The following is a 26934-nucleotide window of genomic DNA, read 5'->3' on the forward strand; positions in this document are numbered from 1 at the left end:
CTGGAGCTGATGGGAGCCTTGCCAAGGTCTCTCCTGGGCTTCACTCACCGTGGGGGACTAGACGGTGTGAAGAAGGGAGTCTGGGGGAGCTGGACTAGAAAACGAGTTTGGAGGCCGGGCTTTCCCTCTGCATCTCTGTGCTGGGATTAAGAACATTCTAGCACACCTCTGCCCTAAAGGATGCCCTCCACTCTGCTCACAGTGCCGGAGATTCCAGATCCCCGGCATTTACTCCGGTATCTTGGAGAGCTTCCAGGCTTCCGAGGTTCTTCTGAAATTTGAAATATTCGTGGTTAATTAAGGGAGAGGGCAGGGTCTTAACTCTATGCTCAGAATCACTAATGTTAAGAACTGCTGTGTGCTAGGTGTTGTTCGAGGCTCAGCCCCCCAGATGAACGATTGCAGAGTTCAAGGCGCTTCGAGGCCCTTTGAAGGCTGTCTGTGGGAGCCGTCCCCAGTTCACTGATGAGAAAATGAGGCTCAGGGGCTAATGGGACTTAGGGGTTAAAAATCATGGGCCTGGAATCCAGGCTAAGGTAATAATAAAGATTTCGTCTCATGTTCTGAGATGTATTCATGGAAACATTATATATGAAAATGAGACATTGGAAGAGTCTAAAAAGTCAAAAATTACGAGAAGCTTTCAAGTTGGTTCATGTAAATAATGCACTGTGATGCAGCATTAGGAGTGACGTATGCAAATAATTTGTGAGCATGTGGGGAGCTGATTATGATGTATACAGACCTATGTATTTGGTATAATTTCAGTTTATGATAGAGATGTAAGGCTGGATGCAGAGGGAAGACACGGGAATATCGGCAGCGGTGAGGTCTGATGTGTAAGCAGGGAACAGACATTAGAGAGGAGGAGGAAGGGGAGACAAGAGCCCCCACATCTCAGCATGCTTCCGTCCACCTGAACAGCACGACATCAAAACCCAGCTCCCTGTGGGAGCAAGTGCTCTGGAAACACAGAAAACTGGGACGCTTGGGTGGCTCCGACCGCTGAACTGCCAGCTCTTGATTTCAGCTTGGGTCATGATCTTAAGGTCGTGGGATGGAGCCCTGTGTCCAGCTCTGTACTGGGCAAGGGAGTCTGGTTGGGATTCTCTCCTTCTCCCTCTCCCTCTGCCCCTCCCCCTGCTCACACACTCACACTCCCTTTGTGTCTGAAATAAATAGATAAATCTTTTTTTTTTTTAAGATTTTATTTATTTATTTGACAGAGAGAGATCACAAGTAGGCAGAGAGGCAGGCAGAGAGAGAGAGAGGAGGAAGCAGGCTCCCTGCCGAGCAGAGAGCCCGATGCGGGACTCGATCCCAGGACCCTGAGATCATGACCTGAGCCGAAGGCAGCCACTTAACCCACTGAGCCACCCAGGCACCCTAGATAAATCTTTTTTAAAAATTCCACAAAACCAACCTCTAAATTGTGAAAGATAAGTCACAATATTTCTTGTCCTGAAGCAGTGAAAAAAATTGACTGTGTGTGTGTGTGTGTGTGATTAAAATGAAACTAAAATCACAGATAAACCATGAACCATCTTGAGAGATCCGTACTTGGGAACTTGTGTTGCTGTCAGCATGATGGCAGTTACGGGGCCTTCCTGCCTCCCCGTCCCCCCTCCCACCTTCCTTCCTTCTTCCTTTGTGCCTTCCCCCCCTCCCCTCCTCCCCTCCTCCCCTCCTTCCATTCCTTCCTTTTCTTCCTTCTCTTTCTGTTCTTCCTTCTCTCTCTACTCTCTCCCTCTTTTCTCCTCTCCTGTCCTCTCCTCCCTACTTCTCCTCTTCACCCCTCTTTCTCTCCCCCACTGTTGTATGTTCTGAAAGCAATATTTAATTCCTGAACAGAAGAAGCCATGAAAGCCCTTCGTATAAAATAAAATGGGAATATTGGGACTCATACCCAGTGCTGCTGGGCTGTGGGCCACGGCAGGTGCCACAGTGGGGAGCTAGGGGAGCAGAAATGGACCCCTGGATGCCCAGCTCTGAGAGAGTGGCCTTGGTGGGTGCGGCCGGGACAGGCAGATCCCCGGCCACAGCCTCACCGGTGGCCTGGCCCTAGCCCAGCGATAGCCCGCACCTTGCTCTGTTTTGGTTGCAGTTTTTGGGGAGGTTCGAGACGGTCCTGTTCTACTGGCCCTCGCTGCTGTGCCTGGCCTTCCTGATGGGCCGCTTCCTGCACATGTTTGTCAAATCTCTGAGGGTGCACCTGGGCTGGGAGCTGCAGACGGTGAGTACCGAGTAGGAGTCCCCTGTGTGTCCCCGTGGGTCTGGTCTGCACAACCACCCCGGGAGGGAGGCGCTGTTCTTTTCTTTTCTTTCTTTCTTTTTTTTTTTAATTAACATACACTGTATTATTTGCATCAGGCTTACACAACTCATAGCACTCACCATAGCACATACCCTCCCGAATGCCCCAATGTCCATCACCCAGCCACCCTATCCCTCCCCACCCAGTCCCCAGCAACCCTAAGTTTGTTTTGTGAGATTAAGAGCCTCTTATGGTTTGTCTCCCTCCCGATCCCATCTTGTTTCATTTTTCCCTCCCTTCCCTGCATGGCCCCCCACCCTGCCTTTGGGTGGGAGATCATATGATAATTGTCTTTTTCTGACTTATCTTGCTTAGCATAATACCCTCTAGGTCCATCCACCTCATTGTAAATGGCAAGATTTTGTTTCTTTTGATGGCTGCATAGTATTCCATTGTATATATATACACCACATCTTTATCCATTCATCTGTTGATGGACATCTAGGTTCTTTCCATAGTTTGGCTATTGTGGACATTGCTGCTATAAACATTGGGGTGCATGTGCCTCTTTGGATCACTGCATTTGTATCTTTGGGGTAAATACCCAGGAGAAGGCGCCTGGGTGGCTTAGTGGGTTAAAGCCTCTGCCTTCAGCTCAGGTCATGATCTCAGGGTCCTGGGATCAAGCCTCACATTGAGCTCTCTGCTCAGCGGGGAGCCTACTTCCCCCCTCTCTCTGCTTGCCTCTCTGCCTACTTGTGATCTCTGTCTGTCAAATAAATAAATAAAATCTTTAAAAAAAATACCCAGGAGGCACTATTCTTTCTGCTCCAGTTCTGTGTGAGGAAACTCGGACCCGGGGAGGTGGGTTGCATCGCCCGAGGTCATGTTGCTGGTCTGGAGCAGAGCGGGAACCACAGCCAGAGAGCTTGGTTGCTGAGGCTCTCTCTTAACCACTGCGCTCCATCCAGAAGAACAACTTGACCCAAATTCCTGGCCTCTGTGACAAGAGCCTGTCACGAGGATTTTTGAGCCCCAGCATACATCTGTCTCTTTTCTCACAGGAAGAAAAGCCGTTTCTGGAAGTTCACCAGGCGGAACATGTCAAACGTCTCCTGAGGAAGCCCCCCCTGCAGTAAGCCATGGTGTACCCCCATTCACCCCTCCATGTCCACCAGTGTGGAAGAGCCCTGCGGTTGTGGCAGCCCCTGAGATGCCTGGAAGGGCACAGAGTAGTCAGGACTCTTGTCGGCTAATGGCAGAAACTCAACTCAAACTAGATTTAAGAGAAGAAGGAAGCGTATGGCCTCCCATAACTGAAAGTGTAGAGGCGGTCAGCTCAGATGGCCATTGATCCGGTGGCTTCATTGATAAAAGAACCAGGGAAAGTTCCCTCATTTTCTCTTAGCTCTGCTTTGATCTATGTTAGCCTTGTAGTGAGGAGGGTTTCCTCCCAGTGGTGGCCCCCAGCATCTCTAAGCTTATACCCTCTTGGTTTAACCTCATAGGAAAAAGAAATTTTCCTTTCTAATAATTCAAACCAAACTCCCATTGTGATTCATTGGATCACATGGGACTACACGTCTTTCCAAAACCAATCCCTGTGGCTAGGCAATTAGAGTAAATGGATTGTTAAGCTGGTCACACATTCACCATTGGAACTAGGATGTTGTTCAGGCTCACTTAACCACTAGGACTGATGGGAGGGAGCAGGTTCCCAGAGAAAGCCTGCTGTGCTCCTACTAATATAAGAAGACATAGCTCATGGCCAAGCAAAAGCACCTGGTCTTCAGTGACCTATCCCTGCCACAGCCACCATATACAAGGGGATGTGCCCCGGAGAAGGGATGTGGCTAGTCCAAGGTCATACAATGGCAAGGCTCATACTTTGGTTAGAACTACATTTGCTCACGTGTAGCAGAAAATGGAAAACAACAGTGGGACACACAAGAGGGAGATTTCTTTCTTCTTCATGTAAAAGAATTCTGCAGGCAGGCAGTTCATACTGACCCCACACTGCCCACCATGGAAGTTTGCTGATCACCTGTCTTTTGGCTGCCATTCTTAGTGATTGTCATCATGAAGGCTGTCCACGTCCAAGGTAGATGCTGGTCGGGCTCCAGCTTGGACCAGCCACCATGTCTGCATTTCAGACGCCAGGCAGGAGAAAAGAAGGAAAGGCAGTGGGGTCCCTCCCAGCTGTGTCAATTCTAACTCAGCACCTTCCCCAAAATGCCATGCCACACTGTGGTCACATCAGATCAGCCCTTGCTTGGTCTTCCAGTCTTAGCTGTAAGAGTCAGAAGCCATAGCCCTTTAGTCTGCTGAATTGCTGTATTGAGTAAAACAGTCTTTGTTCTTAAGAATGAGGGGAGAATGAAAACTGGGATCTGTCAGTGTTTTTTCTCTTCCCTGCATTCCAAGATGAAGCAGCGGCAATAAGTTTATTTTCAGAAGGATCGGGCATTTGCTATCAACCACAGCCTCTCTTTCCTTGTTATTCATTCACAGGGAGACTAAAAAGTCCTGGTTCCAAACCAGAATCTATGAGTGGGATCCCTGCTTTCAGTTCCCAAGCAGAATGATTGGAACCACTGTGTTGGCTTTCATATGCCTGTACCTTGTAAGTAGATCTGAACAAATCCTTTTCTGTTTCATAAATGGGGTGGGGTTAGGGCAGGGGATATTCTTTAAAAGCTAGGTCAAAACTGAATCTCTGTAAATCAAAGAAGAACAATATTTTGACCCCTACCATTTTTACTCCAAGGATACTTTCACCCACATGGCCAATATTACTAATAAATATAATTGAATAATTTATGGAGGCTTCTGGTGATCAATTCTGTGTAAAGAGTCTGCAAGATGCCACTCTATCCTAACAACAAGTAAAAACCTGAACAAACTGAAAAATCAATAGTTCTTCTTAAATGCATGAGGAAAGAGAAGTCATGGTGCAAACCATTGCCCCTAAAATTGGAGACAGACAGGTGGGTAGGAGAACCACAATGGAATGGAGCAAATAAAATCTAGCAATGTCTGGAAAGAACTATACACCACAACAAAGTGGGATTTACCTCAGATATGAAAAGGTACAATAGCAAAATTAATGTAATCAATCATATCAGTAACTGAAAGAAGAAAAACCACATGATCATATTAATGGATGCAGAAAAAGCATTTAACAAAATCCAATACCAGTTCATGAGAAAATTTTTCAGCCACCTAGTCATAGAGGGGATCTTTTGCAATATGATAAAGAATATCAACAAACCTACAGCTAACATCGTACCTCATGGTGAGAAGTTAGAAGCCTTCCCACCAAGATCAGGAAGAAGGCAAGACTGTTCCCCCTCACTGCCCAACATTAACTTAGGAAATCCTAGCTAAGTAATAAGACAAGAAAAGGAAATAAAAGCTATACTGATTGGGAAGGAAGAAGTTAAAATATCTTTGTTCACAGATGACATGATTTTGTTTGTAGAAAATCTAAAAGAATCAAACAAAAAAACTCCTAAAGGAGCACCTGCCCGGCTCAGTCAGTAGAGCAGGTGACATTTGATCTTGGGGTTTTAAGTTTGAGCCCCACACTGGATGCAGAGATTACTTAAAGTCTTAAAAAAAAAAAAAAAGAGCCCAATTCTGGAACTAGTAAGTAGTTATAGCAAGGTTGCAGGGTACAAGGTTAACATACAAAAGTCATTTGCTCTTTTATATATCAGCATCGGACAAGGGGAATTTGAAATTAAAAATACAGTATCAGGGTGCCTGGGTGGCTCAGTGGGTTAAGCCTCTGCCTTTGGCTCAGGTTGTGATCTCAGGGTCCTGGGATCGAGCCCCACATAGGGCTCTCTGCTCAGCAGGGAGCCTGCTCCCCATACCCGCCACCTGCCTCTCTGCCCACTTGTGATCTCTGTCAAATAAATAAATAAAATCTTTTAAAAAAATACAATATCATTTACATTAGCATCCCCCTAAGAGAAATACTTACATGTAAATCTAATAAAAATATGTACAAGATCTATATGAGGAAAACTACAAACCTATGTTGAAAGGAATCAAATAAATACATGGAGATATATTCTATATTCATGTTTGGAAAGACTTAATATTGTCAAGGTATCAGTACTTCTCAAATTGGTCTATATATATCAGGATTGATCTATACTGGAATTCAGTTGCAATCTCAATCAGAATCCCAGGGAGTTAGGTTGTGTACATTGACAAAGTGGTTCTGAGGTTTTCAGGGAGAGGCAAAAGACTCATAATAGTCAACACAATTTTAAAGGAGAAGAAGAAAGCTGAAGGACTGACACTATTCAATTTCAAGACTTATTGCAAAGCCGCGCTAATCATGACACTGCAGTGTTGGCAAAAGAATAGACAAACGAATCAGTGGACAGAATAGAGAGCTAAGAAATAGACCAACATAAATTTAGTCAGCTTATTTTGGACAAAAGGGCGAAGGCAATACAATGGGGCAAAGGTTTTCTTTTTTCTATTGAAGATTTTATTTATTTATTTGACAGACAGATCACAAGTAGGCAGAGAGGCAGGCAGAGAGAGAGAGAGACGAGGAAGCAGGCTCCCTGCAGAGCAGACAGCCCGATGTGGGGCTCGATCCCAGGATCCTGGGATCATGACCTGAGCTGAAGGCAGAGGCTTTAACCCACTGAGCCACCCAGGTGCCCCCAAAGATTTTCTTTTTAATAAATGATGCTGGAAAAACTGGACATCTGCATGCAAAAAAAAAAAAAAATCTAGACACAGACCTTCATAAATATTAACTTAAAATGGATCACAGACCTAAACGTCAAATGCAAAACTATGGAACTCCTAGAAGGTAAAATAGGAGAAAATCTAGTTGACCTTGGGTTTGATGATGACTTTTAATTTTTTAAATGAAATGAAATTTATTATTGTTATTATTTTTGGCATTATCAAGCATTTATTTGAGGGACTGAATAAGTGTGAATTTATGTATTTATGTATGTATGTATTTTTATTTTAAAGATTTTTATTTATTTATTTGACAGACAGATCACAAGTAGGCAGAGAGGCAGGCAGAGAGAGAGGAGGAAGCAGGTTCCCTGCTGAGCAGAGAGCCCGATGCGGGCCTCGATCCCAGGACCCTGAGATCATGACCTGAGCCGAAGGCAGAGGCTTTAACCCACTGAGCCACCCAGGCACCCTGTATTTTTATTTTAATTCCAGTATAGTTAACATATTATTTCAGATATACTGTATAGTGATTCAACTATTCTATATATCACCCAGTGCTCATCACAACAAGTGCACTCCTATTCCCCTTCACTATTTCGCCCATCCTTCCACCCATCTCCCCTCTGGTAACCATCAGTTTGTTCTCTACATTGAAATGGTGATGATTTTTTAGATATGACACCAAAGACACAGTCCATGGAAGGCTGATAAGGTGGGCTTCACTAAAATAAAAACATTTTTACTCTGCAAAAGACCTTGTCCAGAAAGCAAAAAGACAAGCCACATTGGGAGAAAATATTTGCAAAAGACACATCTGAGAAAGTCTGTTATTCAAAATATATAGAGAGTACTTAAAATTCAATAAGAAGAAAATAAATAACCATGATAGAAAATGGACCAAAACCTTAATAGTCACCTCCCAGAGAAGATAGACAGATGGCAAATAAGTGTTTGAAAACATGCTCTACAGGATATGTCCTCAGGAAAATGCAAATTGAAACAACAATGAGATACCACTACACACCTATTAGAATGGCAAAAATTCAAGATACTGACAACATCAAATACAGATAAGGGTGTGGAGCAACAGGAATCTCATTCATTACTGGTGGAAATAAAAATGGTATGGCCACTTTGCAAGATATTTTGGTGAGTTCTGATAAACTACACGAACTCTTACCATGTGATCCAGCAATCACTTCCTTGGTATTTACCCACATGCACTAAAAACTTAATGTCCACACAAAACCCTACACATGGATGTTTATAGCAGCCTGATACATGATTGCTAAAATATGAAAGTGACCAAGAACCTTTCAGTAGGTGAATGGATAAATAGTTTTTGGAATATCCAGACAATGGGATTCAATTCAGCAATAAAGTGAAATGACTTATCAAGTCATGAAAAGTCATGGAAGAAACTTATTAGATGCTTATTAGTAAGTGAAAGATGCCAATTTGAAAATGTCACGCAATGTATGATTCATACACACAATGTATGAATTTTGGAAGGCAAAATTATGGAGACAGTAAAAGACCAGTGGGTTCCACGTGTTGGGAAGAGGGAGGGATGAATAGGCAGAACACAAAAGACTTTTGAGGCAGTGGAAATACTTTGTATGATACTATTATGGTAGATACATGTCATCAAAAGTTTGTTGAAATCCATAGAATGTGCGACACCAGGAGTGAACCCTAGTGTTAACTATGGGGTATGGGTGATAATCATGTTTCAGCTTAGGTGTATTATTTAAGTTTGCTTTCTCAACAACCAAAAAATTTAAATGTTGGCATAATTTTGGATTTTAATATTTTATTAAGCACAGGGTCAAAACATTTCATGTGGTCATAGTTACCTGAGGTAAAATGTCTGAGTCAAAAGTGGGGTCAACCTGGAGAGATAGAAATGGCAAGACCAAATTGTCTTCTGGTTGATACCTATATATATATTAATCCTGTGATTGAATTTTAAATGAATGTATTAGATAATGCTGAAGTACCACATAAACCTCTGAATTTCAGTGACTTAACACTATATATATTTTTGCCCATGTAACAATGCTGAGTGGGTGGGGTTCAGGTCTGGAGGGCAGTGGTCCTCTGCATGTTACTCCATAACCCAGATTCTTCTGTCATGTTCCTCATTATCTCCAAGAACCCTCACCATCTGCATCCAGTCAGCAGAAGGGGGAGGTTCATGGAGAAATGCATGTGGAAGGTTTTCAAAGACCTGTGTGGACTGGCACACATTCCTTCCATTCCTCTTCCGGGGCAAGAACCATGTCATGGTGGCCACATCTAACTCAAGGGAGGCTGGGAAAGGTAGTCCAGCTTTGTGCCCAAAGGGGAGAATGGATTTTAATGGACAACTGGAGTTCTCAATGTGAATAACTAACTTGAAGTTACTGTATTCCTTAAGTCTTTGGTGGCTATCTACTGAATGCCAAGCACCATGCTAAGATGGAAGGCTATTTAAAACGAGAAAACTCTATGGGGCACCTGGGTGGCTCAGTGGATTAAAGCCTCTGCCTTTGGCTCAGGTCATGATCTCAGGGTCCTGGGATCAAGCCCTGGGGTCATGGAAGAGAGAAGACAGCGGATTCATAAGTCTTGGCCTAGGAGAGGCCCATGGTCTAAGAGAAGGGGATATGATGTGGTCTGAAGTACTTGCCATGTAAAGAGAGAAAAAAGGTGAAAGTGCTCTGAAAGCTGAGTGAATTATCCTAGATTGAGACACTGCCTGAAGATGGTAACATTTGGAGCAGCACATTCAAAGACAAATAAAATCTGGTTGATGAAGTAAAATGGTAGTAGGAACTCTAGAAGCTTTGGTATGATGGTAGGCATGGAGCCATGGAACCATGATGACAAGATGATGGGAGTGAGCACATGTGACCTGTGTATAGGAACCAGCAGCTTCTCTAACATGGTTACCACCAAGACACCAGAAGGACAGTGAGTGGTGAGAGATACAGATGGAATTGTCCCCAAGGTCACTCCTTAGTTACAGGTAGGCATTCATTTCACTTGGATGTAATCAATGTTTGAAGAGTTCCTTGAGCCCTTGTGGGACCTAGTCTTGTGTGCTATCAGGTGAAAATAGTTTGGGCTGACTCCAAAGAAGTCCTCAAAGAAGTCACAGTCCTGCTCATGTTGGATAGCCACTGTCCAGAATCTATTTCAGATGAGTTTTGAGCTTGTTTTGACCTCAAAACCAAAGAGAGGGCTATATGTTATTCACTTACTAGGCTGGACTTGGGTGTGACATTGAAATGTTTGCTGTTTGTACCAGTTCATTGTCATTGAGTTCTGCATGTTCGTGTACGTGAGAGATGAGCTGGATGTGTTTGAGGGGGAGCTGGAGAGCTACATCGCCTCCGTGAACCAGACGGGGACCCTGACCCCAGTCAGTCTGCAAGTGAAAGAGCTGATGAGCGTCTCCGAAGGTAAAACCACCACACCTCCTTTGTTGGGAAAGTGTGGGAAACTGGGAGAAGGACTTGGAACTCGCAGCAGGTGCACCCCTGGGATAATTATAGTTGTAGCATTGCTATTATCTGCATGAGGTGCCTGGTTTGGGAGACAAGTGGGTTACGACTGGTCTATGCCTCCCTGGGTGACTGGAAGGCCAGTGGGGTTGGGATCCGGGCCATTCTGTTAAAATCTGTTTGGGGCTGAATTAAACATGCCCTGAGAATTTTCTCATTTTCAAGATTTTATTTATTTATTTGGTGGACAGAGATCACAAGAAGGCAGAGAGCCAGGCAGAGAGGGGAGGGAAGCAGGCTCCCTGCTGAGCAGAGAGCTGCCTGAGCCAAAGGCAGAGGCTTAACCCACTGAGCCACCCAGGTGCCCCATAGAGTTTTCTCATTTTAGTATATGTGCTGCCGAAACGAGCACAAGTTTTCTCATTTTAAATAGCCCATTTTGTTTTGATGCCAGTGGGAACAATTAAATCATCATCTCTTTTTCACTTTGGAAAAAATAAAACACAAGTCATGGCTTTTCGTTAGGGTTATATGGAAATTTTATTTCTGCTGTTCATATGTAGTTTCTGGTTTGTGCGGACTGCTGTGACAAATTGCTGTAGACTGGGTAGTAGAAACAACAAACACTTACTCATTCCCCAGTTCTGGAGCCTGAGGAGTTCAAGGTGCCAGCAGGTCTGGTGTCTGATGAGAGCCTGCTTCCTGATTTTGTATCCTCAGTGCTGGAGAGTAGGGAGAGGAAGCCAGCTCTCTCCTTTCTCTTCTTATAATGACACTAATCCCCAAAGCCACAACTCGACCTGCCATCATGCTGGGGTTAGGGTCTTGACATATGAGTCTGTCCATAGCAGTCACTTCACCTTAAGATACCAGCTGTCTTTGAAAACGACATTCTCTTGTCTTCAGCTTCCTCATCTTTAAAGATTTTATTTATTTATTTGACAGACAGAGATCACAAGTAGGCAAAGAGGCAGGCAGAAAGAGAGAGAGAGAGGAAGAAGTAGGCTCCCTGCTAAGCAGAGAGCCCAATGCGGGGCTCGATCCCAGGACTCTGGGATCATGACCTGAGCCGAAGGCAGAGGCTTAACCCACTGAGCCACCCAGGCGCCCCAGCTTCCTCATCTTTAAATAGGGGCTTGGAACAGGGTGGGAAGTGGTTTCCAAAAACCTCAGTAGCATCGACATTTAATGGTCATAAATTACCAAATGTTCCTAAAGTTGTGAAACAGGTGTTGCAAATGATATTTTTACTTAAGACACATAATCTGCTAGAGTACGGCATCCAGAAGGAAACAGATCTCCTGTGAATTATTTGAGGGAAATTCTCTTTCATACACGTGGCATGGAAAGTTACTTTCACGGGAGCAGTGGGGTACCACCCCTTCCAAACCAACATACTTCACTGTTGCCCTTGAACATTCCCACTCATCTTTAATGTAGTGTCATGCTCAGGCTGAGGAGTCTTGAGTACCAAGCTCAGCAAGCCTGGTCTAATCATTAAGTTCAGTCATACTGATTTTAAGTCATAGTTTTGAAAGTTTACATTTCCCCCCCTCCTCTGGGAAAGTTTGTAATGCCAACCTCGGTTACTCACTCTGGGTGAACCCGGAGTACATATATCACCATATTCACTTGTGTTTTACCTCCTCTTCCACGTATTTCTCTCATGTTTAGATACTTTGAGAGTCAAAACATAAAATTTTCACTCCATCTTGATCTTTTTCGGCTTTAACACCGCTGTCCCCTGGCCGAGAGAGACTTTTAGGTTTCATCTTTGAAGATAAACATTCATCTTTGGGATGATAAACATTAAATGAATAGTGTGCCGTCAGCCATACTCTCGCTGCTGGCTGGAGTAAGTCTGCACTCGCTCTGCTCATGGCCAGACGCCTCCCATCCTTTCCTTCAAGGCTCTCTGTGCCCCTGGGGGTGAGATTTATGGGGGTTTACCTGCATCCTTTGTGATGGTTGAGGTTTGGGATATAGCCCTTGCCTAATCCTGGTGATGCTGGGACAGAAACATATTTAAAACTTGGAAGAAATGGAAATCAGCTTTCTTTTTCCTTCTTTTTTTTTTTCATTTTATTTTATTTTATTTCTTTTCAGTGTTCCAAAATTCATTGTTTATGCACCACACCCAGTGCTCCATGCAGAACTTGCCCTCCATAATACCCACCACCATGCTCATCCAACCTCCCAACCCCCTCCGCTCTAAAACCCTCAGTTTGTTTCTCAGAGTCCACAGTCCCTCATGGTTTGCCTCCCTCTCCGATTTCCCCATGTCCTCCGTGATACTCCTTCTGCTCCACAAGTGAGTGAAACCATATGACAGTTGGCTCTCTCTGCTTGACTTATTTCACTCAGCATAATCTCTCCCAGTCCCGGCCATCTTGATACAAAAGTTGGGTATTCATCCTTTCTGATGGAGGCATAATACTCCATTGTATATAAAGAAGACCACATCTTCTTTATCCATTTGTCTGTTGAAGGGCATCTTGGTTCTTTCCACAGTCTGGCAACTGTGGCCATTTTTGCTATGAACATTGGGGTACAGATGGCCCTTCTTTTCACTACATTTGTATCTTTGGGGTAAATATCCAGGAGTGCAATTGCAGGGTCATAGGGAAGCTCTATTTTTAATTTCTTGAGGAATCTCCACACTGTTCTCCAAAGTGGCTGCACCAACTTGCATTCCCACCAACCAGTGTAAGAGAGTTCCCCTTTCTCCACATCCTCTCCAACACTTATTGTTTACTGTCTAGTTAATTTTGGCCATTCTAACTGGTGTAAGGTGGTATCTCAATGTGGTTTTGCAACACATTGCAAATTGCATCATTAACTGATGGTTAATGATGATGAACATTTTTTCTTAGGTGTCTGTTAGCCATTTGTATGTCTTCCTTGGATAAGGGTCTTCTCATGTTTTCTGCCCATTTTTTGACATGATTATCTGTTTTGTGTGTGTTGAGTTTGAGGAGTTCTTTATAGATCTTTCCAAAGATATAACTCACACACCTCACAATCCATCCACTTAAAGTACAGTTTAGTGGTTTTAGTATATTCTCAGCCATCACTGTTGTGTGACCAATCACCACAATCAAATGTGGAACGTTTTCATCACCTTAAAAAGAAATCATAATCATTTGCAATCTCTTCTCATTTCCCCTCAACATTCCCAGTCCTAAGTTACCACTGTTTTCTGGCTCTGTGGATTTGGCTCTTCTGGACTTCTTATATAAATGGAATCCCAGAATACAACGGTCTTTTAAAATTTTATTTTATTTATTTATTTGACAGACAGAGATCACAAGTAGGCAGAGAGGCAGGCAGAGAGAGAGAGGAGGAAGCAGGCTTCCCACTGAGCAGAGAGCCCGACATGGGGCTCGATCCCAGGACCCTGAGATCATGACCTGAGCCGAAGGCAGAGGCTTTAACCCACTGAGCCACCCAGGAGCCCCTACAATGGTCTTTTTTGACTGGCCTCTCTCACGTAGCAAATGTTTACAAAGTTCATCTATGTCATGGCATGCAACCAAACTTCATTATTTTTTATTGCCTGAGTTTATTCTGTTGTATGAATATATCACATTGTGTTGATCCAATCATTGGTTGATGAAAATCTGGGTTGTTTCAACTTTATGGCTATTATGAGCAATATTTCTGTGAACATTCATCTCCAAGATTTTCATATGTCTTGGATATATACCTAGGAGTGGAATTCTGGATCCTATGGTAACTATGTTTAACCTTTCAAGGAATTGCCAGTTTATTTTCAGAAGCACCTGCCTCACTGTATATTACCACCAGCGATGTATCAGGGATCCAGTTTCTCTCTATCTTCACCAACACATGTTGATATGTTTTTTGTTTTTTAATAAGAGCAATCTAGGAAGTGTGAAATGGCATCTTATTGTGGTTTTGATTTCTCTGATGTCTAAGGATGTTGACTGGGGTGGGACTGGAGGAGGTTGGCCATTTGTACGTCTTCTGTTTATCTCCATGGAGATTCTTTGCCTATTTCTAAATTATCACTGAGCTGTAAGAATTCTTTTATGTTACACATAAATCCCTTAAAAGAGATACAATTTGCAAGAATTTTTCTCTCAGTCTGTGGGTTGCTTTTTCTCTTTTTTGACAGTGTCCTTTGAAACACAGATGGTTTTAATTTTGATGGAGTTCAGCATAGTCATTTTTCTTTCATCACATGTGTGCATCTAAGAAAACATTGCCTAACTTGAGGTCACAAAGATTTATTCTCCTATTTCCTTTAGAGACTTGTACAATTTTAGCTTTTACATTTAAACCTATCATCCCCTTTTAAGTTAATTTTTGTATACGCTGTGAGGTAAGGTTCTCACTTTGTTTGTTGGTTTCCATGTGAATATCAGTTACCCCGGTGCCGTTTGTGGAAAAACATATTCTTTCCCCCATTGAATTGTCTTTTTTATCCGTGTTGAAAGTGTGCTGATGGTGAGGATTTACTTCTGGATTCTCAGGTTATCACACTGATCTATTTATCCTCATGGCAGTACCACACTGTCCTCATTACTGTAGCTTTGTAGTAAGTTTAAAATCAAGAAATGGGAGTCCTGAAATTTTCTTATTCCTTTTCAAGATTATATTGCCTATTCTAGGTCTCTTCATTTTCATATGAATTTTAAGATTAGCTTGTCGATTTATGCAAAATTGGCATTGGAATTTTGAGGATTAGATTGAGTCTTTAGATCGGTTCAGGGAGTGTTGCCATGTTAGCAGAGAACCTCCTGTATAGGAACACGGCATGTCTTTCCATGGATCAAAATCTTCTTTAATTTCTTTCAATAGTCTTTTGTAGTTTCCAGGGTACAGGTTGCATACTTCTTCTGTTTATTCTTAAGTGTTTTATTCTTTTTGATACTAATGCAAACATATTTTCATTTTGTTCATTGCCAGTGCCTAGAAATACAGTTGGTTTTTATATATTTGTTTTGTGTCCTACAAGCTTGCTGAACTTGTTTATTAATGAGTTTAATCTTTTTTGTTTGTTCATTCCATAGAATTTTTAAAATATAAGAACATGTCACTGGTGAACAGAGGTAGTTTTATTTTTTCCTTTGCAGACTGGCTGCATTTTTTTTTTTGCCCAATTTCCCTGGCTAGACCCTCCAGTATGAAATTGGCAAGAGTGGACATTGATTCTCTTATACCTGAACTTAGGGGGAAAACCAATCAGTCCTTTGCTGTTAAGCATGGTGTTAGCTGTGGGTTGTTTTTTGTTTGCTTGTTTTGTTTTGTTTGCAAATACTCTATATCAGCTTGAGGAAGTTCTCTTCTATTTCTACTCTTTGAAGTCTTTTTCATTATGAAGAGGTGTTGGATGTTTTTAAAATGGTTTTTGGCCCGACTGATAAACGGCTTGTCTGGAAGCTTCTCAATTCCCCTTCCCTGTCCCCCCCCCCCCCCTTGCTCCCAAGCACACAGGATCACGTGAAAGCAGATTAGATACAACATATTAAAAACTTGCCGAAAGAGGGACGAAAGATGTCAGTCAAGACCTCTTGACTCCAATTACCCTTGCTCAGGATTGCTTTTGACCGGGGGTGGCAAAGAGAAGTCAACTACGAGTCATTCTACAAGGGCTGGAGGTGACTGGGATGTGTGCACTCCTTCATTTTCTCTTCCCATTACACACTGTAGATGAAAAATCTTAATATCAAAGGAGAAGGCTTGTGCGAGAAGTAAAGCATAGCAAGGGCGTGTGTGTGTGTGTCTGAAATGAGACAGAAATAGAAGAAATAGAAGCAAAACTTTCTGTACACAAGAAATGTGTTAAAGGAAGTAAAACGTATCACCCAGCCCTTTCTGATGTGAACAGCTGTATTTTGAAAATAATGTTTCTGGCTCATCTTCTCAGGCCACTCCCATGACGTCTTCTGTTTCAGGAGTCTGGCTGGTGACCATCTTGCCCGCCTCCCTCACGTGCGTGAGCTATCTGTTCCACATATTGGCCTGTTACCGGTAAGAGGGCTCTGGGAGTCACTGGTGTGTCTTCAGCTCGAACTTTCTAGAAATTCCCGAGTAGTGACTGCAGTGCCCGAATTGGAACCAGGAATGTATATGCCATCTAGGAATAGCCACATTTATTGGTTGTAAAACAGAAAGCCCCAAATCAAAAAAATCTATTGATCTGAGTTTCTGCTATAAGCTTGACATTGTGCTTAGAATATTTTGATTTTCAGGGGCACCTGGGTGGCTCAGCTGATCAAGCAGCCATCTCTTGGTTTCAGCCCAGGTCATGATCTCAGGGTTCTGGGATCGAGCCCCAGCAGTGGGGGAGTCTGCTTCCCTCCTTCCCCGTCTCCCTTTGCTCCTCCCCTGACATGCATACATGATCTCTCTCTCTCTCTCTCCCTCAAATAAATAAATAAATAAATCTTTTTAAAAAAATGAATTCTTTTGATTTTCACCACAACCTGAGAGGCACTTCTGTCTCTGTTCTCACAGCTGAGAAGGCTGAGATAAAAGACAAAAGAACTCAGCCTTGCAATTAGCAGCTGGCCATGTCTTCTGCCCTGAGATGCCTTATCACGTCTGGTATGCTCAGCATCTCTGTTGGGGCTCAGACTTGCCCTGCTCCCCAGGACTAACCACAGTGGCTTCCTAGAAGCTGCATATGGCTCAGGGAGTACCAAAGCAGATCAGGTCAAGGACACCGGGTGCACGAGTCTTTAGAAGAGCAGAGCAGGAGGAGGGGATGGCCTTGAATATGTAGTAAGCATTTCACTGCAGACAGTGGTTGAATTTTAGGTATCCGTCTTCTCTCCTCTCTCTCTGTCTGACTCTCAGTATCTCTCTGTCTCTCAGTTCTTCCCTCCCCCGACCTTAATGTCTAAGTCACATGCAGTCACAGGAGGCCCAGGGCCATCGCTTATTGCCTCCCCTTCCCCAGAGCATCCTGCCTTTACAGTCTCCCCATCTGGCTGCCCAAAGTGTGGGTCTCTTGCAGATGGCAGGCAAGTAAGTACTCTCCTGGTACAAAGAGGCCCCAGCTCTCCATCCCAGCCCTAGCTTGCTCCCTCTGCTTTCTTGTCCCCGGATCCTGTGGGTGGATTAGACACTGCCACTCTCCCCTGCCTCCCCCCTCCCCGATGCAGGGATATGGCTTGCAGGGTGCCTGGGAGATGATCACTGAGACATTGGACCACAACCAGTCACAACCACCTTTTAGAGCTGTTTGTGCTGACATGGGTAGAGGGCACAGGGGTGGGAGGCCTTATTCTTGTCCAGGCTGGCCCCTCCCTCCCATTCCATGAGGACTGATGACCCCCATCCTGTCTGCTTTACAGGACCATGGGGCAAAGGAAATAGTGGATAAGAAAACGCTACAACCAGATAGTACTAGCACTGTGCTCGTATTTTTATTTCTCTTGGAATTAGTCTAATCTCTTTTTTAAAAAAAGTTATAAAAATATTTAATGTAAAATCCTTCTCCCATTCAGATCCCAGTTTGTTGCCCCAGAGCTAAGCATTATTCTTTTTCTGTATCCTTCCAGAAATTGTCTGTGCCTCGTGCAAGTATATCTGTTTTTGTATTCCTGGTGGCGTGCTCTACTCCAGGCTGCCAAGCTGAGACAATGAAGCTCACAGATGCAATTTTGAATTTTCTAATAGACACTAACTTTTAACCTTAAAAAGTTAAAAAAAGAGATGAAAATAATTTAATATATTTTATGGAACCTAACAGAACCCCAAACCATCTTTTTGTCGTGTAATAAATACACAAACTTTTTTTTCAAGATTTTATTGATTTATTTGACAGAGAGATTCAGCGAGAGAGGGAACACAAGCATGGGCAGAGGGAAAGGGAGAAGCTGGCTCCCCGCTGAGCAGGGAGCCTAATGTGGGGCTCGATCCCAGGACCCTGGGATCATGACCTGAACTAAAGCCAGATGCTTAACAACTGAGCCACCCAGATGCCCCAAGTATGCAAACTATTAATGACATGTTTACATTCTTTATTTCATACTGAGTCTTCCCAATTTAGTGGACATAAAATTGCAAAACATCCTGGAAAATGCTGGAGATAGGATGTTAGGAAAAAGGCAGGACACAGATGAGAATGCACCATGAACATAACCATTACCAACCTAATCTTTACTCAAAGGGCCAGGCTGAGAGCAGTTTGCAGGGGTGCTGGGAGCATGAGAGGCTGTGGTTCCTTTTTCAGTTTCCTTTATGTTGTTATAAGGTGGACCTATCATTAAATATGGGTTCCCATTATTACCTATTTTGAAATATTATTACATAAGTAGTACATATTCATCACAGAACAAATAAGAAAACAGAGCAAATTGAAAAAAATAAAAGCCGCACACAGAGAGTCTCAACTTCCACATTTAGTCACCATGAAGACTAGGTAACTACACATTATTTTTACAAACTATATGAAGATTTTTAAATCATCAGGGAAACACATAACTGTGTTAAGACCACAGTGAGGCATCACCTCACATCGGTTCAAATGGCTAGTTTAATCCCCAAACCACAAGAAGTAGCCAGTATGCACAAGGATGTGGTGAAAATGAAGCCTTCGTGTACTGTTGATGGGGATGCAAATTGTGCAGCCACTGTGGAAAACAGCATGGAAGTCCCTCAAAAAAGTGAAAATAGAACTTCTGATCAGATGATCCAACAACTTCATTCCTGGGTATTTATGGGAAGAAAACAAAAACCGTATTTTGGACACATATTTGCACCCCCATGTTTATTGCCACATTATTTACAATATTCAAGATATGAAAATAACCTAGGTGTCCGCTGATGGATGGAAGGGGCAAAGAAGATGCGGCACACACACACACACACACACACACACATATAGTGGAATACCATTCAGACATAAAAACGAATGAAATCTTGCCATTTGCAGAACGTGGATAGACCTTAAAAGGTGTTACGCTTAGTGAAGTCAGTCAGACAGGAAAGGGTAAATATTATATGATCTCACTTATATGTGGAATCTAAAACAAAACAAAAATCCAAGCTCACAGATGCAAAGGACAGATGTGAGGTTGTCAGAGGTGGGGTTGGGGGATGGGTGAAGGGACTCAGAAGGTATAAGCTTCCAGTTTTAGAATAAATATCATGGGGATGTAATACACAGCCTGGCGGCTCTAGGTAATAGTGCTCTGCTGCCGATTTACAAGCTGGGGAGTATAGATCTTAAAAACTCTCATCACAAGAAAAAAATCTTACAACTATGCAAGATGATGGATGTTAACTAGACTCATCACGGTGACCATTTTGCAATATATACTTAAATCATTATGTTGTACGCTTGAACCTAATATAATGTTACATGTCAACTATATCTCAATTTAAAAAGTATTTTGAAAGTATCTTTAAGTCTGACGAGAACGTCCCAGGAGCTGTGGTCAACACGGGGAAGCCGAGCCGGCCACCATCTCCCTCCACTGGCTTTTCTGTCTACATCTCTTGAGCTCGAAGCGCATAAACAGCTATGGCCATGAACGTTCCTGATTTCCCACTTTTTTCTCTAGAAAGCACATGAAGCGGTTGTGGGCAGGAAAGAAACACTTTCTCCCTTTGAAGTTCCATAATCCTTCCTCGGCGGAGAGTGTGGTGAGTTCTCTGAGGCCTCTCTCTGCTCTGAGACCGAGGGGTTGGCCGAATCCTGGTGTCCTGCGGCTGGGACGGGGGCAGCAGCCTCTGGGAGGAAGAGCCCGGACGGGGAGGCCATGGGCCTCACTTCTGCTGCTGGGTGAGCCATCTGGCCCTTGGTCTCCTCTTCTGTAAAATGATGACAGTCACGACACCTGTCTTGGTGTGTGGATCGGTGAACCTCAGATGAGGCGGGGATGCTTGACCCATGTGTTGGAGGCGAGCAGTTTTTTCTCCCCTCTGAGACCCTTTTTCTTTTTAAATCCCAGGTGGCCATTGCAAGGTACTCTGGCTGGCAAATAGCCTACATGCTGTGGGGTAAGTGTCTTCACGTGACCTGTTGTAGTTCAACACCCACTCCCCAGGCGCCTGCAGAGTCCTGGCTGTGGGTAGAGAGAAGAGAGGTCGTCCCAGGCAGAAGACACAGTGCAAGCAACAATGCCAGGACCTTCGGTGGAAGGATGCTGGAGGGGGCACTTCAGGGAGGGCCAGGTATGATCGGGTCACGAAGGGCCTCGGGTGACCGTGTGTTCCCTTGGCCCCCAGGCTACCTCATCATCCATGTGGTGCAGAGCCTCTGTGGCATGCTGATCATGTACAGCCTGGTGTTGCCTGTCGTCCACAACCAGGGCCTGGAGATGCTCCAAGGACTGGGCATTGGGACGTAAGTGCTGGGCCAGCTCTCTGTCTATACTCTGGGCCTTGGAGCATCTATTTAAATTGCCCCCTCCCTGTTGGGATCTCACTAATTCCTGGACGCACGTTCTCAGCTCTGACCCAAGGATGGGCCAAAATAGCAACTCATCACCATGGGAACCTTCTGGTTCACAGAATGTTTGCATTCTCGCTGGTCAGTGGGGGTGCTCACAGTTGTGTCTGTGGGGGAGACACATGTGTCCATTTCATAGCTGGGGAGATTGAGGTTCAGGGAGGTGACATGAGAGTCAGGTCAGTATAGTGGAAGGAGAGAGGAGAAAACCTGAACTTAGGTTCTCGATCAGCTGTGTGACCCTGGGTGAACTGCTTCTCTGAGCCTCAGTTTACCCCTGTGGAAGGTAAAAGTGAAGGTTGACATTACTGAGAATTCACTGTGCATCTTTTGTCTTAAGAACCCTTGGAATGTTGAGTCTCATATTAAGGCCCATTTTTCACACAAGGAAGCAGAGGCACAGAGGCCTCACCAGTATGTCCAAGGAGGGGAAGAGACAGGGTTGGGAGCTAGCCACCTGAAGCCGAGGCCCCATTTAAGCGCCCCACACGGCTGCTCTGGGAAGCAAACGCAGGACGTGGCCCTCTCTGGAAACTCCTGCTCTGAGCTCTTTGGTTCCGTTCTCCCCTAGAGCCGCGTGGAAGGCTGGGCAGAGCCTGCTTGTCCACTCTCGGGGCCTTCATGAACTCTCAAAAAACCCCATCCTTTTCTTTGATCTCCATGCTGTTAAACACGCAGCTTAGGGGTTGCATGTCATTAAATCCTGAACTTCCGGTCTGGAAGTCCATGGTCACAAGACCTGACCATGCGGCTTTGAGAAAGCCGTCCACCCTTCGTGAGCCTGTTTTCTCATCAGACAGTGGGTGTGAAAAGGCTCTGGAGGCATAAAGCACAGAGCCGGGGCTCCTTTTGTCCAAGCAGGTTGGCCGGTCCCTGTCCTCTCTGTCACCGGGCACCGGAGTGGGGCTTGGACAAGGCCACCTCAGGACTGTCTCACCCTGTGTTTCAGCCTCACCATAGCCATCGTCCTGGGTCTCATGGTCCTGCAGGTGTGGATCGCCACCACCTTCTTCCTGCAGCCGAAGATGAGTGCAGCTGACAGGCAGAAGCCCTTGGCGCTCAACAACAGGTGGGGTAAAAGAAGGGATGGGGATCGGAGGCTTGGACTTCAGCAGCCTCTCGTTCCTTCCTCTTAGCCCTTGGCAGGTTCCTGGGCGGACGGCGCTCTCCCTGAGAGGGCGAGGGGCAGTGGCTCGGGAGCAGCCTCTGGGACCCAACTGCCTGAGTCCAAATCCTGGCTCCACCCCTTATGGGTGATGGCACTGTATGTGGCCTTCCAGAACACCCACGAATGGTAGTTTCCTCATTTTACAAATAATTGCGCACCTCAGAGAGGCATTTGGAGCATGAACTGTGTTCCATTATGCACTTAGAACAATAGTGCCTGGTCCGAGGTGATCCTTCGTAGTTCACTCATTCAAAGCCCTTCACTCAGGGAGGAAACAAAGCCAGCACTAAGGATACAGAGGTATCCCTCCATGACCTGCTTGCAGAAGCTCTCCATCCACAGGGGCCAACAGACACAGACACATGGCAACAACTCCGGGGTGGGGGGTGGTTGGTAACAGCCTCACGAGAGCAAGGCAGGTAATGGACAAAGAGAGACAGAAAGGGTTCATTCAATGGCAAGTGGGACGTTTGAGCTGAATGCAGTAGGCTGGTGGGATTCCGGTGGGTAACGCTGAGGAGAGTGCGTGGCCAGCAGCCCTCGTGGTCCAGATGGAGGCAGCTGGCCACGAAAGGGCAAGATGTGTTGAGAGAACAGTGAGAATTCAATATGGCAACCATGCAGTGGCCTTGGATGGTGAGGGGCAGACGGCGGGTACAGAGTGATAACCCCAGGAAGACCCCTCCTAGAGATGGCCCAGACATCTAGGATGCCCGAGTTGGGGCCTTATCCCACCCACAGGCAACAGGAAACCACCCAATCCGGTGGTCATCTAGGAAGTTTCCCCTGGAGGACTTGGAACAGTTCCAGCAGGGGAAGGGGGTGGGGAGCAGGTCATTATGACAATGGACAGTGGGAAAGCCACAACCTCGGCTGTAACCACAAAGCCAGCTGTGGCCACATGAGATTTCTTGTGGTACAGGAAACCTTAAAACCGAAGGATCCCATGAAACATCACAGCCACCATTGACAACCTGCACTGTATCTGAGCTCATCCCCAGACCAGTGCCGTGTGGCCGGGACCATCACGTCACACGGCTAGGAGACGGGAGCTGCAGGGTTTGACCCCAGGCCTGGGGCCCTGAGCCAGCATGCACAGCCACCTCCTCCTGCTCAAAGCCTGCTGCCCCTCTGCCTGCTTCTGTTTGCAGGAAAGCATTCCACAACTTCAACTACTTTCTGTTCTTCTACAACGTACTGCTGGGCCTGGGCGCTTGTCTCTCCAGGCTGCTCATCAGTTGCGTCCTGGGCACGTGGCTGATCGCACGCATCGACAGGACCATCATGCAGAATGGCTATGAGGGGGCGGACATGGGTGAGTGGCTGATCCCTGGTGGCTATGCATTGAGATCGGAGGCGGGGGGCCACGGGGGCGCTGCTCTTGCAGCTTTCTGGAAGCCGCTGGCTGGTCGGGTCCCGGAGGCCTGGACTTCACACCCTCCTCCTGCCCAGAGCTCAGCTTTCATGGAGGCTCTAACGCTGAGCAGAAAAACAGCATTCAGTCTAATAGAAGAGAATTCAGGCTAGTGAAACAGCTGCATATTTGACAGACCTTCCCGGTATCATGGAGAGCAGTAGGAAGTACTAGAACTCCATCTGAACAGTTAGAAGGTAACTAATTTACTCGAACATTTTGAGGAAGAATACATCATAGAATTAACAGTGTCATTAGCTGGAAACATAGTTAAGAAAATGGTCTGTCCTCTTGAAAAGACTCCCAAATCAAGCCATTTCTGTAGAGCAAAAATCGTCTTGGTTTTCTTTCTGACCTGTGTCCATTCATTCACTCCCCCATTGCTTGTATGCCTGGCAGCCTCTCCATACAAGCCACGGTGTTCCTCCCGCTTTCGACTTGGGTCTCTGCAAAAGGGAAGGATTAGGACGATAACCCGAGAGCCCTTCCAGCTCTTTGTGCCTGATTTTCTAGATTCTCAGTGAAAACAGCACTGTTGAGGAACAGCGTGGCACAGGCTCGTGTGTCCCGGGACAGGACAGAGGGCGTGCTGCCCGGCCTGACTAGCCGTGTGCGTTTCAGGGTTCAGTGCCTGGATCGGCATGCTCTACGTGGATCATTATCATACCAACCCTGTGCTCGTCAGCTTCTGTAACATCCTGATCACAGGGCACAGGGAGAGGAAGCTGCAGCGGGCCATCAAATACTGGTGCCTAAATCAGTCGACAGGTAAGCCTGCTCTTTGAACCTATGCTGGGGTTGGACAACAGGCAATGAGGACCCTAAGGCTTCTCTGGGAGCCCCGATGACATGGCCCAGCTTCCCCCTTCCTCCATACTCTGTGCCTTGGGGAGCCTTTTACTGAGGAGACCAGGAGGCTTAGCACACAGCCAGCCTGGCCTGGGGACCCTGGAGGCCTGGTGTCCTTGTCCTTCTAAGTGGGCGCCTCCCATAGTCCCAGGAAGGAGCCCTAGTTCTGCTGTCTGTGTCCTCCAGTCCCTTTGTTTGAGACCCCACCCATATCTCAAGCTTCATGCCAGACACCGTCCAAGATGGGGCTCGGTTTGGTTACACCAAGCTCTTCTGGCTACTATTTTCTGCTCCCCTGAGGGTCAAGACTGTCTACCCCACCCCTCCCACCCTTATTACTCTGCCTTCTGCTGGGAAGCCCACCACTTAGCCACGTCTCGTGAGCACTGGTCTGGACTATGTTCATCACTGTTCCCAACTGCAGACATCCGGCTCTGGCAGAGTCTCACATCCCTCCAGCCGCCCTCATGTCCCCAGAAGTCCCCGTCCAGCTCCTTCTCCTGCACCCCACACCTACCAGCCAGCTTCTCCTAGAGCTTCTGAGAACAGAGACAAGCTGCCCTGTCCCCCAAGTCTGTCTGCTCTGGTTCACTCCTAGGTCCCCGGATCTCAGCCAGGTCTAGGACAAGGTGGTTCCTGCTGCAGACCCTGGTCAACAACCCCAGACTCGTCATGCTCAGAAAGGCAAGACCAGGTCACGGCTCCCGGGACTTTACCCAGATCCTGCTGACGTGCTCAGAGAGCTGACAGTAACCTCCGATGTTGTTGCAAGGCCATTCCAGCACAACTGCCCCTGAGACGGGGCCCAGGCTCCCAGCTGCTGTCCCCCGCAGTGTGAGGGGATGCAGTCACTGTCATGGGACAGCACGTGGGCTGAACCACGAAGTCTCAGGTCTAATAATCCAGTCCCTTGGTAAAAAGATCAAGAACTAAAGAGAATTTCTGTTGAACAGTCTTTTCTCAATAATGATTTCCACTATCCATGGTTAGGAGGTAGCGCTGGGGATTTCTGTACGGACAAGCACTCAGTTGGAAGACAGGATAGATCTTTGTGAAGAAAGTGGTAAAATGTCTACACCAGGAGAACTTAACTGTTTAAAACCGTTTTTCTCTAGAAGAAAGTGTGGCCTTAATCCAACAGGATCCTCATTGCTTCCCCCTTTCCAGGCCTTGTGGTGGTGGGAGAGATGCAGACAGGGCCTAAGCAGGGGGTGCGTAGGGGCATTCTGGGGGTCAGGAGAGAGGCAGGAGGCCGGTTCCGGGTCTCTGTACACCTGGAAACCCTCCAATTCCATCCAGATCCTACCTATCCTCAGAGACGGTTGTAAATAGCTCCCCCTCAGGAAGTGGGACTTACCCCACCCACCAGATGGATGGGTCTCCCACGTCTCTGTTATAAAACTCCCAGGGAATGTCCTGCCTGGGGCAGGAGTGGGGGCTCTGATTCCCGCCCCCCCCCCAAACCCCCGCAATACTCCCCCTGCAGTGAGTTTTCGAGAGATGAGAGATAATCACCTCATTCCTTTTCTGGAGGTTGATCTGGTTCCCCCGGGAGGCAGACAGCCAGGGTCCATCAGAAAGAGGGCCCCTAGCCCATAACTGGCCTCCCTTCCCCACCCCTTCTCAGGATGCACTACTGCCGGGGCCCTCCAGGGGGCAGGGCATGCACAGATAACAAGACAGGGACCTTGGCCAGGCTCTGGGCCCCAGAGAAGGGGGGAGGTGAGAGTTGAAGCTCAGGGAGGAGCCAGCACAACCCACTCTGATGACAGACAGGGAGGCGAAGGTCTCAGGCAGGAAGTGACTGCCGGGCCACTTATGTGTCTCCTGACTTGGAGGAACCCCACATCTCTCCCCCCAATGTGGGCATCTCCTGAAGGAGAGGCTGAGTCCCACTTGGGCAGCTTTGCTGTGGGGCAGCTCCAAGAACCATGACATGAGGTTTACATGGTGCCTCCATTTAGTCCTCCCTAAGAGGAGCATGAAACCCCAGCATGAGAGAGGCCTGTCGGGTACTCTGACCTCAGGACTCAGTAGGCAGCTTTCTCCTCCCAAACCCTGTGATCCTGGCCCTGCTGTCCTGCCCGCAGGTTGTCTGGCTTCCAGATAATCCTGCATTGCAAGGTCAGTGAGAAATGTGCCAAGGAAGGGGAACATCAGGGCGGGAGTGGGGATGAGCTCTGGCTCTCAGGTGCCCCCAGAGACTGTCCCCTGAAAACGCCTCAGCCTCCACCCCAGGGTTCCCATGGGGAGCCCCCTCAGTTCTCTTCCTGTCGCCCTCTAAGAACACCAGACCCCTACTAGTCCCCTCTCAAGGCCTGCTTCTGGCAATCCCTGGGTATGTGGTCCTGGGTCCCAGTCACTGCTAATGGGGGGTTTCCGACACTGTGGTGACGGGAGGTGGAGCTGGAGGGGGAAGGCTCCACCCCCTTGGTGTGGAGACCTCTGTTTAGGAGGCCCCTCTCCGCTGACCCTGGGCCCCGTTCCCCACAGGCGTCCTCACTTTCTGCTGCTGCCTCTTGTGGGCTTTCTGGGGGATCATCCACAGTGGCAGACTCGGAGATCCCCTCCTGCTAAGTCAAGGACAAGGTCAGTGAGACCATTGTCCCCTCA

At 46.3% G+C, this 26934-nt stretch overlaps 1 protein-coding gene across 1 annotated transcript in view; it reads left to right on the top strand.

Moving 5' to 3' along the window:
* Nucleotides 1-25271, top strand: part of LOC123392466 (stimulated by retinoic acid gene 6 protein-like) — a 48749-nt gene extending 23478 nt beyond the window's left edge. Inside the window, exons 7-18 of the mRNA XM_045081604.1 lie at nucleotides 2105-2233; nucleotides 3319-3389; nucleotides 4766-4877; nucleotides 10266-10419; nucleotides 16383-16458; nucleotides 20001-20082; nucleotides 20391-20439; nucleotides 20668-20785; nucleotides 21840-21959; nucleotides 23210-23373; nucleotides 24094-24240; nucleotides 24920-25271. Coding sequence (XP_044937539.1) covers nucleotides 2105-2233; nucleotides 3319-3389; nucleotides 4766-4877; nucleotides 10266-10419; nucleotides 16383-16458; nucleotides 20001-20082; nucleotides 20391-20439; nucleotides 20668-20785; nucleotides 21840-21959; nucleotides 23210-23373; nucleotides 24094-24240; nucleotides 24920-25068 — 1371 coding nt within the window. The 3' untranslated portion in view covers nucleotides 25069-25271. The remainder of the gene's footprint in view (nucleotides 1-2104; nucleotides 2234-3318; nucleotides 3390-4765; nucleotides 4878-10265; nucleotides 10420-16382; nucleotides 16459-20000; nucleotides 20083-20390; nucleotides 20440-20667; nucleotides 20786-21839; nucleotides 21960-23209; nucleotides 23374-24093; nucleotides 24241-24919) is intronic.
* The last annotated feature ends 1663 nt before the right edge of the window (nucleotides 25272-26934 follow it).

The sequence above is a fragment of the Mustela putorius genome, unplaced genomic scaffold (assembly GCF_011764305.1).
Source record: "Mustela putorius furo isolate JIRA1106 unplaced genomic scaffold, ASM1176430v1.1 tig00000580_pilon_pilon_pilon, whole genome shotgun sequence".
Classification (NCBI taxonomy): Eukaryota; Metazoa; Chordata; class Mammalia; order Carnivora; family Mustelidae; genus Mustela; species Mustela putorius.